This window comes from Notechis scutatus, chromosome 6 (genome assembly GCF_049901735.1).
Source record: "Notechis scutatus isolate UNSWTSFEM ecotype Mainland chromosome 6, rNotScu1.2, whole genome shotgun sequence".
Classification (NCBI taxonomy): domain Eukaryota; kingdom Metazoa; phylum Chordata; class Lepidosauria; order Squamata; family Elapidae; genus Notechis; species Notechis scutatus.
The window spans coordinates 64,273,440-64,288,058 of record NC_142014.1 but is presented as its reverse complement, the minus strand read 5'-3'; the positions used below and the strand labels follow the sequence as shown (position 1 = coordinate 64,288,058).

General features: G+C 38.8%; 1 protein-coding gene across 7 annotated transcripts in view; it reads left to right on the top strand.

Moving 5' to 3' along the window:
- FGD4 (FYVE, RhoGEF and PH domain containing 4) overlaps positions 1 to 14,619 on the top strand; it is a 124,338-nt gene that overhangs the window by 66,524 nt on the left and 43,195 nt on the right. For 6 of the 7 annotated variants that reach the window (XM_087968541.1, XM_087968545.1, XM_087968543.1 and 3 more), the window contains exon 2: positions 1,762 to 1,923. The exons of the other annotated variant lie outside the window; for it this stretch is intronic. In XM_087968541.1, coding sequence (XP_087824667.1) covers positions 1,762 to 1,923 — 162 coding nt within the window. The remainder of the gene's footprint in view (positions 1 to 1,761; positions 1,924 to 14,619) is intronic. 7 annotated transcript variants of the gene reach the window in all.

Sequence of the window (14,619 nt, the reverse complement as noted above, 5' to 3'; positions counted from 1 at the left end):
CTGAGGCTAAACTATGAAATGAAGTTGGTGAAGATTGTCACAGAATGGAATATTCAAGATGATCTGCTGAACTTTTCTTTTAAGCTCTAGCAATGCATTTCTCATTATAAATGTCATCATTCTCCTGTTCAAAAAATTCAGGGAATTTTTAAATTTTATTGAATTTCCCTTTAACACATCTATACATTTGAAGAGCATATCTAGCTTTCTTGGTAAGACTTTGCATACTATTAAGTAAATATAGAAAATGCTTTTTACAGTAAAGACACATTACTAGGAAGCTAATATTTTTAGAAACAGGATGTAAGAGCTGTGACAAATATCGGAAGTTTAAAATGCCCATAATATTACCTATAAGATAATTATCTTAAGTTCATCATAAATGATACTGGGGTACAATACTGCTGTCTCAAGGTTTTCCCCATAAAGTACCGCAAAGCTTAATTATTTTTCCTTGAAGATAGTAGAACTCAGAAGGCACAATATGTCTCCTTTCTACTCATTTCCAGAACATTTAGTATCCTTCCTTTTCCTAATTTTAACAGAGTAAAATTCTACCACCAAACTCATAAATTAGGGAAAACAAGGAGGATCCAAAAATGTGCTTAAAGCATTTTGTGTTAATTATTCCCTTAAGATAAATCTGCTGGACTGATATAGCTTTTTTTCTGGCAAATGGTCTATCAGGTAATATCTATTAAAATAATAAAACAAAATCACAGTAGTGTTCAAAGAGAAAAATAGTGCATTACTGATGCAGAATAGAAAAATATCTATTTCTACTTCTACCTTCTGTATAGGTTGGAATTTAAAATAGATCTCCTTCCCTTCCCCTTCCCTCTACATCATGCCTGTCACTATTATCAGTTTAAGCATAGTTTAGTCATTTTAAGCATATTTCCTTTGTGGATAACTTTCTTACATTTTGAGGTCCCAATTTCAATATGACTAACATTTCATAATCTGCCTGCTGCCTGTTCAGTTTTTATTATTAACTCATAGTCATTGACATGACACATTTTTTTTATGTTGCTGCTAGGAAATATGAGGTACACACTGCCCTGGCCTTTTGTGACTCTCATTAGCCAAATTCTGCAGCTGTAGTCCCAGAGCGTCACATGGCAAGTCCCATCTCTGCTTTCACAGCTGTATTTGTGTTTTGTTTTTTTCCTTAACTGGCAGTCATTTGGATTTTTTTTTTTAAAAAATTAAGTCCTCCTCCTTAATAATGTTAACCCAGCCAAATATGCAATATCCCCTTGGCTGAACGAAGGTAATGGATCCTTGGCTTGCTGTCTGAAACCTTTGCAAGTTGTTATGTGTGGTTTTGCAGCTGAGATGGAAGGAAGTGAATAGTTTAGGATATAAGCAATTAAAATTGGAATTGGTGACTTTTAGTTATGCATTTAGATATTTAGGACAAAATGAAAACTGGGTGGGTTGTTTTTTTTTACATTGCATCAAAATAATATTGATTACTGGAATTTGGAGGCATACCTGTTAACTGTAGTAATCTTGATTAGTATAATAAATTCATAAGTGGATAAACTTATTTCTGCTGGTAGTTCTGTATTTTTGCTTGTTGCAGAATGTTTAGGCAAGGGAGAATTGCACTGATAATGAGGAGGCGGATGAATACTTTGCTATGGACATCCCTGAATAGAAAACACACTTACCTAGTTGCACATTTGGTTTGTGCAATGTATCAAGAAGATGGTCTTTATATTCAGCCATGTTTACATCGGCTTTTTCTATTTACAGGTGGCAGTAGATGTTCAAAGATCTTAGTCACTCCAACCTGCTCTTTAAACAGTACAATCCAGCTGTACAAGCCAAGCATCTGCAATGAAGTGGTTCAAGGAGTAAATGGAAACGATCCAGTTAAGTATTCTCTGTGGCCAGCTTCAAACTACAAGCCACAAGGTAAGTAGTATCTCAAACGTATACCTGACTTTGATTTCAGGATCCTGTGTCAGTTCCTTGAATTAATGGTACAAGACATGTTGCGCCAATAAAACTGCTGAATGAATGAAACTTTAGCCAGGAAATGTGGCATTATGAGCAGAGACTAGATTGAAAATATGAGAAATGATATAGTTCGGGTCTAGTGGTTAAGGTACCAGGCTAGAAGCGAGGAGCCTGTGAGGTCTAGTGCCTCCTTAGTTAGGCATGAAAGCCAGCTGGATGATCTTGGCCCAGTCGTTTTCTTTAGCCCAGCCCAACTCTGCCTCACAGGGTTGTTCAAAAAACCAGCCCCCCCCCCCCCCCCCCCCCCCCCCCCCCCCCCCCCCCCCCCCCCCCCCCCGGAAAATTGGCGAAGGAAGAGCATTAGCTTCCCCCGTTTTTGGCCGCCCCCCCGGGGGGAGGAGGCCTTAAAAAAACCCCACCTTTTGAAAGCGGAAGACGGGGCCGCCAGGTCCCCCAGGGCCCCGGGTTGCAGGGGGGGCCCCCCCCCCTTGCCCCACACCCCCCCCCCCCGGGGGGCCCCACCGCAACCCAGGAGGCAGTTTTGGCCACCCGTCTGTAGTGGTTAACCTACCAAGCTAAAAGCAGGGACCCCCGAGGGCCCCCCGCCCCCCGGGTGGAAAACCCGAGAACCCGGGGGGTCACCCCGCCGCCTCTTTTTTCCCCCCCCCCCCCCCCCCCGGGGGGGGTGTGGGGAAAAAATAGGAAAAAGTGTTTTTGGGTTTTTCCCCCCTTGAATTATTTACAACAATTATAAAGGTGGGATGATAATAAAAAAATTACAAAGGAAGACAACTGAAGACCTGGTTCTACCAGCAGGCCTGGGGAACACAGAGTGGAATGGATCCCATTAAATGGCTGGTGTGATGCATTATCACCGGGGTGGGTGGTGTTATTATTTTATTAATTTATTATGTAATTATTCTCTTTTTATTAGTTTTATTGTTTTATATATGAGATTTTTATATTCCTGTAAGCTGCCTTGAGTCACCAAGTGTGAATAGGCGGAAATATAAATTCCCTAAAACAAACAAACAAATAAATAATATCATTTTAGTATTAAAAGATTATTTTATTTAGCAACTCAATAATTCTTTTTCTGACTTGAAGCCATTCTATACTGCAAATCAGCTTCCACAGTTCTTTAGAAGAAATTGAGGTAGAAATTTTGAGTTGAGAGGGAAATGTGTTTCCTAGATGCATGGCTCTGTCAAATGGGCCTTTTCCTGCTTTAAAGAGAAGCGGCATAAGGATCGTGTGCCAAGATTCTGGAATTGTTTCCAACCCTTTTAACCAGCAGAGGTCCAAAGAGAGGACTGTTTGTTTTCTGTGTATATTTTCATGTTACATCTGCCTGGGTTTCACTCTCCCTTTGTATTGTGTTGGTGTATGTGATGCTTGTGCACTGGAAATAGGGTGGGAATGTGTGCTCTACCTTAGCCAGGAGTGGGATTTGGGGGTTCTCAAAACTGCACAGAATCTTAGCTAGGGCTCTCCTGAACCCCTGCGACTCCCCATCAGCCCACCCCTGGTATTATAAATGTAACCTCAGATGAGCCCCAATACTGCCATATTCAGCACCTGCTGCAGCTTCCAGATATTCTTCAAAAATTGCCCAATGTAGAATGCATTGGAATAACATACAGTACTATCTCATGGTATTGTTCAAAACCAGGGGTGGGATTCAATTTTTTTAACAACCGGTTCTGTGGGTGTGGCTTAGTTGGTGGGCGTGGCTTGATGGTCATGTTATTGGCTGGGCTTAGCCAACTCAAAATCACTCACATCAAGGCACGCATCTCCTCACCTGGTCACTCATGACTGTGGGGATGCTGCAATAGTCGTAAGTGTGAAAAATGGTCATGTCACTTTTTTCATTGCCATTGTAACTTTGAATGGTCACTCCACACAAGCAAAGTACCAGCAAAGGAGGAGACAAAAACTCCACAGACGTTCCTGAGACAGGAAGTCTAGTCCTGCCAAGAATGTAATAAGGGTTAACGAAGAGGCAGTTTCTGTAAGCAACACCAGAATGTTTCCTTCCTGCCTTCCTGACAGGATTAGGCCAGTAATTTCTTCTAACAACTGATTCTCCAAACTGTTTAGAATGTTAACAACCAGTTCTAGTGAATAGGTGTGAACCTGTAGAATCCCACCCCTGTTCACAACTAGTACTCATGTGTATGAGTTAATCCTGAAACATCTCTACCTATGGCAGCTGCTCTCATTTTCATATTGCTGGCTGACCTTGGTTGATCCTAAAAAGCTAAGCAGAGGGAGACATTGTATTTGGGTGAGAGACCAACAAGAAATCCCAGGGATGTAGGCTAGACAGGGAAGTTGAAAGAACTTTTCAGAAGAAGACCGTGGGAAACCACTTCCATGTTATTGCCCAGAAAAACACATGGTTATGTCAATGCAGTACAATCATCTGGAGTTGACCTCAGGTCAAATAAGACTTTGTTTCTACTCATTGGTTTTAGTAGATCAGGTGTGTAGCATTAATGCTGTTTAATGTGAGAGCAAAAATATTTTGTTCCCAGTGGGCACAGTCATCACAGTGGCATCCGTTTATTGAATTAAAGCTTGAATACAGTTGTTTTGTTAATATATTCCTCAGTTTCAGCACAACTAATTGGAAAGACACAGCATTGATTAGCACAGTTTTTCCAGATCATGTAAGCAGAAGGGTTGTTTAAATTAGTGATCAGATGGTTATCAAAAGTTGTAATTCCCTTGATTCCAAAATTTCTCCATGGTGGAGAAATTAGTAAGAGAAGTAGCAGCAAATAGAACAGAAACTATATAGAATGGAGAAACTTTTCCAGATATCCTTACACACTTCACACACTTTGCACAGTGTTCCTTTTCATCTCTTATAAAATAAAAGTATTGGATTCTAAACAGCTGGTTTTCATCAGTCTTGTCATGGAACATTTTTATAGTTTAGAGGACAATTTGGACAGTGTGTCTAAGTTTTCTTGTCTTGATTTGTGGTACATTTAGTCCTCAATCATACTTCAATTTTCTCCTGGTGTATTGGTATATCATTGTTTTAGTTGAGCCTAACATTTCCATGTATCTTTAGATGGACTGAAGATACTTCCTTAGATCTGAGTCTTCATCATATAACTCATTAAGTTCGTTATGCATCTTGATTACTAGAAAATATTATTTGCTGGTCAGCTCTGCAAAGAGATTCTATTCCATTCAAGCATGGACTCTATATTGTTCAGCTAGCCCTTGAAGTTCTCCTTGTCTTCTGTTACTTGCAAAAGTCAGAGGTGGCTTTGTTTTATTAAGTAAATTTTGTTAAGTAATGTAATACCCAGAGCAAGCACTGGGTTTGAACTGTAGTAGTTATAGAAGAGGCTAAACTCTTATTGTGGCACACATGCAGTAACCTATTTTAAGTGGAAATAAAGATAATTATTTAGCTTTGCTTTATTGAATGTCTAAGTAATGTTGAAGAACAGAGCTAATATCATGGAACTTAGTTTCTAATTCTGTGATCTTCACTGCTCTTTTCTGAACCTGTTTCAATTTTCTCCCTAAATCCTTCCCACGTCTGGTGCCCATATGTGAACATAACAGTGGAGGTGGGGATATAGCTAATGCAGGAAAAAAGGCTATATTTTCCCAAGGCTATGTTTTGCAAATTATATTTATATTAATTTTGCTTATGTTGATATTGCACATTAGTTAATCTTTAATATGGGGTCAGTTTCACAATAAGATGGTATCTAATTGTGTGTTTATTTTAGTGCAATAAATGGAAGGCATCTGAGTTCAAAATACTATCTGTGGCATAAATCATCTAATGACTCCTGCCTGATTCATCCAGTGGGTGAATTCTTTCCAACCATTCTCTGATAAGGACTGCTATTAGTGCCGTAGTTCTACATGGGGATGAATTAATTCTTTCAAGTTTCTCTTGATGTCATAAGGGTACAATATTACACTGAGCATTCTCATCTGCCTCTTAACTTGCTATCATAGCATCACATGGTCCCAATAAAGTAGGGGTGTCAAATTCACTGCCTGCAGACCGGATGTGTCATGTGCTGGCCACACTCAATTTAGCAATGGGGAAAAAAGTCATGAAATATCACATGACGCCGCCATGTTTAACACCCCTGCAATAGAGCATCTCTGGAAATGTTCTTGGTCAAAAATAATGACTCATAGAATGATGTGTTCATCAGCGCACAGGTGATTTCCTCTGAATTTGTTTCTTTCCAATACAAGGTAATGATTAATGGAGAATTAGAGAGTGAATTTCACTGGCTGAATAATTTTGAACACTTAACCCCAAAATCTTACATTTATGCTATGTAAGGAGAAACCTTGTGTCATGCCCTTGTTGGAGTTTGATTCTTAGGGGGAGATTGAGCAGCTGACAGGGAGTGGGAGTGTGGATCCGGTGGCTGTGGAAGAAACGGGGGAAGGGCACAGTCCGGCTGGGCATTCAGAGGAAGACCCAGGGCCATCCCCTCTTCATTCTAGGACACGTAGGGAGGAACGGAGAAGGGAGGAACATGGATTACAAGAGAGGAAAGGGGCCTGATCCCCTTCATGGGCTGCAGCTGGGAAGACTGTTTAAAAGGGCAAACTGCGCATGGCAAAGTTGCAGGAAGCAAAGCATGCATTATCTTTGTCGAGGCTTTTCTGGGTTTTGGCGTCCTCCCAACTGTGGATGCTGTGTTGTCTTTTGGAAGTCTGCAATTTATCATCCTGGCCTGTCGTGTTAATTACTTTAGCGTGGTTTGTGTTGTTTTTTTAATCTCTAATTATCTTTACTTTGGGTTCAGACTGCATTTCTTCCCTTCGTGGACTGTTTTTGGAAGAGTTTGAACTCCAGCCGAGGAGAACTGGACATTGGGGGCCAAGTTGGAGGCATTAAAGGGAATTTATCTACTTTGGTGACTTTGTTATTTTTGTGTCACGCCCCTTGCTTCTTAAATTTAATTCAGAATGATGTTTGCTTCTGTTATCATTTATTGGGATATTTTGCTTTATCCCTTCTTGAAGCTTTGAAGGTGAATTGTCTTTGTTACAAACTGTAAGGCATTGATCTGTTGATGACTATTCCTGTGCTATTGGTTTTAGTTGGCTGCAGTTATTAAAAGAATGGATTAAAGAATGTCATAAAATTATGTATGATATTGAAAAAGAATTTAGATCTTTTGCTACTGTGGTATAATCTCAGAATTTCGGTTGTTTACATGCGATCCAATAGGATAGAGATAGAACAGTCTAGAAGTATTATTAATATGATTCAACAGGTTTATAATTTATGTTCTTATTACAGTATGCTGCTTTGAATAATTAAGCACATCAATTTCAAGTTTAAGTGGAGGTGTTATGAGAAATGATCTCATAATCTGTTTTTTTCAGATTAGATTGAGAATTTATGTAGATAAGACACAAGGTAATTGAAATTAAGCATTTAACATTTACTATAGCTTGTAAATAAAACATAATAAAGCAATGGTTTGAATAACAATGGTTCTAAATATCTTTAGAAGAAACCCCTTTTGTTCTGGATTACAGGACAGTGATTTATGCATTTCAGATGATTTACACAGTAGCTATGTATTTTCTGGAAATGGAAACAAATGTCAAGTTGTTTCAACTGAGATTAAATTTGATTGAATAGCATTGTAGTAAAAATATTTTAATTGTGGTTGGTCACATAGTCATCCAGATGTTTAGTCTGGATTTCATATTTTTATCCATCTATTGAGTCTTTCCCATGACCTGAGATAGGCAGATGTTGTTCTTTGATGGTGTTAAGGGTATTGTCCCTGGATTTACTGTAAACTGTTCCAAGTAAAGCTGCCTTTTGCAATTGATTGATGATGATTTTGTTAATGCCAATGGTGTTCATCTGGTGCTGAAGTTGGTTTGAGATTTTACCCAAAGCATCTATTACTCTTGGTACCATTTTTGCTTTCTTTTGCCATAGTCTTTCTACTTCCATTTGCAGGTCTTAACATTTTAAGATATTCTCCAGTTCTTTCTCTTCTCTTCTACAGTCTCCAGGAACCTCCAGACTTTTTTTGTCTTTCTTATCTGCAGTTGCTAAGTCTGGGGTGTTATGTGGCAAGTACTTGTTTGTTTGAATGCTAAAGTCCCAGAGCAATTTAGCTCCTTCATTTTCTATTTGTCTATTTTGTGACCCCATTAAGTTCTTGTTTGCAGACAAATAATCTTACAAATAATCCAGTGCACCATTGTTACTATTTTCTCATGCTGTTGTTTGTAGTCAGTCTATATTAGCGGTCGCCAACCGGTGGGCCGCAGAGAAACACAAGGCTGCACAGCCCACATAGCTGGCAGGAACCCTTCCCGCCCACTCACTCCTTACTCGGAAAACTTGCCTGCTAAATTTCTATTTTTCCTTTTTCCGGCCATCATCTGTTCTGATGTGCTAGGAGATTTGGATTAGCTAGGAAGCAGGAAATGGTTGGATTTCTTGCTTTCTAGCTAGTCTTTAGATCTTCGGCTCTGCTTTTAAGTACAGCCAAACCTCCCTTAGGACTGAAGGTTTGCTTGCAAGCAAATTCAGTGCAGATTCACGGCAAGCAAATTTGAGAGACTGAGCTAGACGATGGCAGATAGATAGATCACTGAATGATTCTGTGAGCAACCCAATCTGCCTGCTTTGCCTGATTTTGGGTAAAAGTTGCTCTTTTTTATTAAAAAAATCAATATTTACGTGCATGGTGTGTTGTGAGTTAATTTTGTGAGTTTGCTTGCAAGCAAATTTTATGTGACAGACTGAGCTAGCCGATGGCAGATAGATAGATCTCTGAATGAATCTGTGATTCTGCTAGCAACTCAATCTGCCTGCTTGCTTTGCCTGATTTTGGGTAAAAGTTGCTCTTTTTTTTATAAAAACTTCAATATTTATATAAATATTAATAATATTTACATACAAGCCATGCCCAGCCAGTCACATGACCACCAAGCCACACCCACAAATCAGGCCACACCCACAGAACCAGTTAGTGGTCCCTGGGATCTGAAATTATGAGATTGGTGGTCCCTGAGGTCCAAAAGGTTGGCGACCCCTGGTCTATATGATGATCTTGCAACAGGTAACCAGGTAGTGCACAATTTGTTAAGTTTCTTTGCAGAGGAGACATTTACTGTCTTCTCAATTCTAGCTATATTTTAAATTTGTTCTTAATGTTTGGTCTTGTGCAGCCAGAATTAACCTATCTCTTTCTTCTTCTTCTTTTATAAGTTTTATAAACCTATCTTTGTTCAACTTTCCTGCTCTTAGCCATGGCCAAGTCTTGTTACCTGCTTTGTTGCGATTGAAAAAAAAAGTACTGGCCATATAATACTTTGCATTTGCCTTACCATATCTCTTTTCTATTTTTCATGTGGGCTTTCTTGTAGGCCAATTTAGTCTTTACAATATTCAGTAAACCTTCCAGATGATAGTAGCTTCATTGAATCTATCTCACTGTCCTTCAGATATTATTTCAGTGCCCTTTTAATCAACAGAACACTTTCCCTGGTGTACAGTATGATTGGGCATTCAGAGATCTGTCTTAAAAGATGTCTGTCTTTAATGAAGTGGAAAATATTCAAAGTGTGTTTTTGCTGCTTCTGATTTGTATGCTGGCAGCCAGCAGTAGTCTCTGACCTGGTTTTCAACAATGCTGTTTGGTACTTGCTTGCTTTCTGCAAAATTGCTTTAATTCAGGCAGTCCCTAATCATTTGGAGTGACATTTTGGGTAACATAGAAGAGTGGGGGTGGAGAGATGGAAAATGTTTTTCAGTATGCCTTACCTTAGTTTCAAGGCCTTTTTGTTCTCTCTCTCTCTCTCTCTCTCTCTCTCTCTCTCTCTCATATAAAATGAATAATTACTGTGTTGGTATAGTTGAATGGCCTATAACTGGCTGAATATCATATCGAAGAAACTTGCTGGGAACCCTCCTATGGTACATTTAGTCTGTGCTGAAAAAAATTTATTTAACCAAAATTCTAGAACAAGACGCACCTTCATACTGCATGTACGTAGCGATTACAGATAGTCCTCAACTTAGGACCACAATTGAGCCAAAAATTTATGTTGCTGAGGGAAACATTTGTTAAGTGAATTTTGTCCCATTTTATGACTCTTCTTGCCACTGTTGTTAAGTGAATCATTGCAGTTGTTAAGTTACGAACACAGTTATTAAAGTGAATCTTGCTTCCCCATTAATTTGGCTTATCAGAAGGTTGCAAAAGGTAATCACATGACCCCAGGACAGTGCAAACGTCATAAATACGAACCAGTTGCCAAGCCTCTGAATTTTGATCACGTGACCATGGGGACGCTGCAATGGTCATAAGTGTAAAACCGGTCATAAGTTTTTCAGTGTCGTAACTTTGAACGGTCCCTAAATGAACTGTTGTTAAGTTGAGGACTACCTGCACTGTAAAGAACAGCAAATATAGGAAATAATATTGCTTGACCAATGAGGGTGAAGTCTATTTTAGAGCAGAATGAGTCTTTGTGGAACAATAACACTAATGGTTGTTTTGCACAGAGCCACTGATACTATTCCTTTATTGTCCCTGGTTATTTCCAAACAAAATACTGGTGAGGTTTAGTATGCAGTGAGACATCATCAGTAGGAACACAAGTGAGCTGTGTTTTTCCTCATAATTAATTATTGGAGTTCTGTCACTTTGTTCTAAATCATACTCTCTAACCAGGAAGACACATTAGGAGCAGGGAACATCACAGCTGTGCTCCACTTAGAGTAGGTGGTACTTGTTCAGTGTTGTTGTTGTTTTTTGAGAAACACTGGCCCTCCCAAACTGGCAGTTTTCTTCGCTTTTACCATCATTATACTTTCTGGCACAGCAATCTGGTTGCAGGTCTGCGTGTTTCTTGGCAAGGAAGCGAATCTTTAAACTGTACTACTTTTTCCATTTATTCAGCCTGGTACTTCTGGCATTTCTTATGGAAAGAGGCAGCTATCTGATATTTGCCTTATGATTTTAAACACGATCGTTAATTCATTTAAGCTTCTTCTTCTTCTTCTTCTTCTTCTTCTTCTTCTTCTTCTTCTTCTTCTTCTTCTTCTTCTTCTTCTTCTTCTTCTTCTTCTTCTTCTTCTTCTTCTTCTTCTTCTTTTCCTCCTCCTCCTCCTCCTCCTCCTCCTCCTCCTCCTCCTCCGTTCTCCTTTTGCCTTGCAACTTGGTTTCAGTTTCTCCCCTTGCCCTTCAGAAAATTTATCATCTCTGTGAATTGTATATTTCGTTTTTCAACCATTGTCTGTGGTTTGTTGATCTGGATCAGTGGCACCCAACCTTTTGGATACCAGAGACTGGTTCCGTGGAGAGAGTTTTTTTCCGTGGAATGGAGGGGGAGTGGCTTTGCATACTGCCTGCATCCCGTGGATGGGACTTCGCTTGTTTGCACGGCCCGGTTTTTGGCATGCTGTGACCTGGTGCCGATCCTCCTAGTCTGTTCTAGAGGAAAATTTAGTCGTTAACTTGTGGCTGTAATTGAGTTCATTTGTAAACCTTGATGATCATCAAACGAGTCATCACATGATTACGCCCAATTTACAACCTTTTCTGCGGTGTTAAGCAAATATCCCTGTTTGCTATGGGACTATTTTTGCCAGACACTGGAAATAAACACCAGTTTCTAGGAAAGATACATGGTATATTACAGTCACATGACCACTAAGCAACCAGTCGTAAGTAAAGGACTCCCTGTATAGTCAGTTGTTATGGCACTTCCAATAAAAATAGAGTAATTGTGAGAATTGCCCTTCTGGTTATGTTCCCATCATTTCTGTTGGGAAGCACCCAATCTGGAAGCAGAATGGAACAATTTGCTGTTGCCAACTTGCCATGGTAAACTCAACACAGCCAACTTTACCATGGCCAGCTTGTTGTGGGACAATTTGATTCAATTATTTAAAATAATTAAAAATATTTTAATTTTTGTCTTTCACATTTCATTTTGCCCCTCCTTTGACATCCTTTCTTTAATTATTATAATAATGTATAATTATTATAATAATATATATATAATAATTATAATCTTCTAATCCAACCCCCTGTCTAAGCAGGAGACCCTACACCATTTCTGACAAATGTGTCAGAATGCACACAGTGTGACTAGGTGAGACAACCTAGGAGTAAATACAGCACACAGGTTTGTATTTACATATGGTGGTTTTATCCGTAGAAAAGCATACATTCATGCAAGTACTTTGATACAGGCCTTGAACAAACAGCAATCAGTAATCAGCTACACCACAGAGAGATACACGGAGAGAGAGATACACCCTCACAGGGTCTCTCTTATATTACAGCCTCTTAAAGTGGTAGCAGTCAAATAACCCTGCTGACTCATTGCTACCATTGAATCATCATTACAACATTACAGTAGCTGGTCAGCTATTCAATCATCATTAACCTGACAAAATGACAGTCCAGTCTCTTTTTGAAAGCTTCCAGTGATGAAGCTCCCACATCTTCTGAAGGCAAGCTCTTCCATTGGTTGATTGTTTTCACTGTAGAAAATTCCTCCTTATTTCTAGATTGAATTTCTTCTTGATCAGTTCTCATCCATTATTCCTTGTCTGGCCTTCAGGTGCTTTAGAAAATAGCTTGACCCCTTCCTTTCTGTGGCAGCTTCTCAAATATTGGAACACTGCTATCATGTCTCCCCTAGTCCTTCTCTTCACTAGACTAGCTATGCCAAGTACTTCTTGATGTTAGTATGACATGATGAGTTGTCCAGTGGTGAGTTGGCCTTGATGAGTTGCAGCAAGTTATCCTAGAATCTCTTGGCAGGGAGGAGAGCACAAGCATGAAGTTAGTCTGGAGTCACTGCGCCATCATGAAAGTGCTAGGTCTGACCCTCTCTCTCTCCCCCTCAAGTTCCTGGAGCATTATCTATTTCGGGGTGTCAAACTCAAGGCCCAGGGGCCAGATCTGGTCTGTGGGGTGCTTAGGTCTGGCCTGGGGGCTGCCCTGGAAACAGTGAAGGACCGGTTCGCAGTGCCTCTGCCAGGAAAAATGGAACTCAGGAGGGTCACATGTGGCCCTCTTGGGCTCAGTTTTCCCTGGCAGAGGATTGCAGGAGACTATTGCAGCCGGAAATGGCACACGCCCCCCCCCTTTTTTTGGGAACATATTTTATTAATTTTTAAAGACAGACAAAACATCATTAAACATTGAAGACATAAAACCTCTTTCTATTATAAATTTTTACAAGCCAGATAAAACATTATTTTATACAATATAGTTCTAATATATCCCATTTCCACTTAAATATCTTTTAACAGATTTCTCATTGTTTCTCTTTGCTCTTATTCAATTACATTTCTTTTCTATATTTATCCATTTTATAATCATCATATTCATATTTCCCTCTGTCTTGAATTATTCTCCTCTAGCTTTCCTCCAAGGTTTTATTAAATCTCAAACAAACATAAACACACAAAACACAGAAACATAAAACTTCTTTTTAAAAAGTAGCTTGGCCCCAGATTACCTCTCTTTATATGGACTTCAATTAAATTTATGCTCATCATATATACCATTACCTATCTTATTTACCATTCTATATCTTCATTATAACTTCTCCCCGCTTTCCACTCTTCTTTATTCTATTTTATTTATTTCATCTTAATTTAAATCATTATACTTGTATCTTTTGTCCATTCTTTTCCAATTATCCATTTATCTCATTCCCTATAGTAGAAAAAAAAAAAGATTTCTCCTGAAATCACTAATCGAAGTATGATGCCTTTCCATCGCTCCCCTAAATTAACATTTAAGGTAACACCTGGTTCCCTATCTGATTCTGCTTAGTACATTCTACCTACTAATTTTTATAAATCTATAAAGTAATTAAATATATAATTGAACATTAAATCTTATAACATTCCAATTATCTATTTCACAAACAAGTGCTACAATAATAAGTTTATACTAACATCCACACAATAGTCAATTAAACTCTATACTTGAACTAAATATTTTAAACATTCCTTTTAATATTTTATTAAATCTTAAAATCTATCATTATTAAACCTTTAATGTTTTAATCTTTACTTAAATCTTATAAAATTCTAATTTTCTATTTCTAATACAAATACTACAATACTATCTTATGTACCTTGCAGAATCCTTTTGAAAAAAAAAATTATACATTACTCTTTATCCCTAAAAAAAAATTTCTTTTTCCCATCTTGTTTCATACCTTTGTGGCTTTCCCCCCCCTTCTTCCTTCCTGTCTTATCCCATCTGGTCTTTTTACCCCCCCTACTCCTAACCTCCTCCTTTTTAGCTTCCCCTCTCTGTTGTATTTCTCTTTTCTTTTGCTTTCTAACATTGTATTGATTTTGCATCTTATTTTTCTCTTTCTTGGATGTTTTTTTAAGTCTTAAGTCCTTTTTCCTTCCTCTCTTTCTCCTTCCTTTCTTAATCAATTTTTTGGATTCGTTAAAGATGGCTTCTTCTTCTTCTTCTTCTTCTTCTTCTTCTTCTTCTTCTTCTTCTTCTTCTTCTTCTTCTTCTTCTTCTTCTTCCTCCTCCTCCTCCTCCTCCTCCTCCTCCTCCTTCCTCCTCCTCCTCCTCCTCCTCCTCCTCCTCCTCCTCCTCCTCCTCCTCCTCCTCC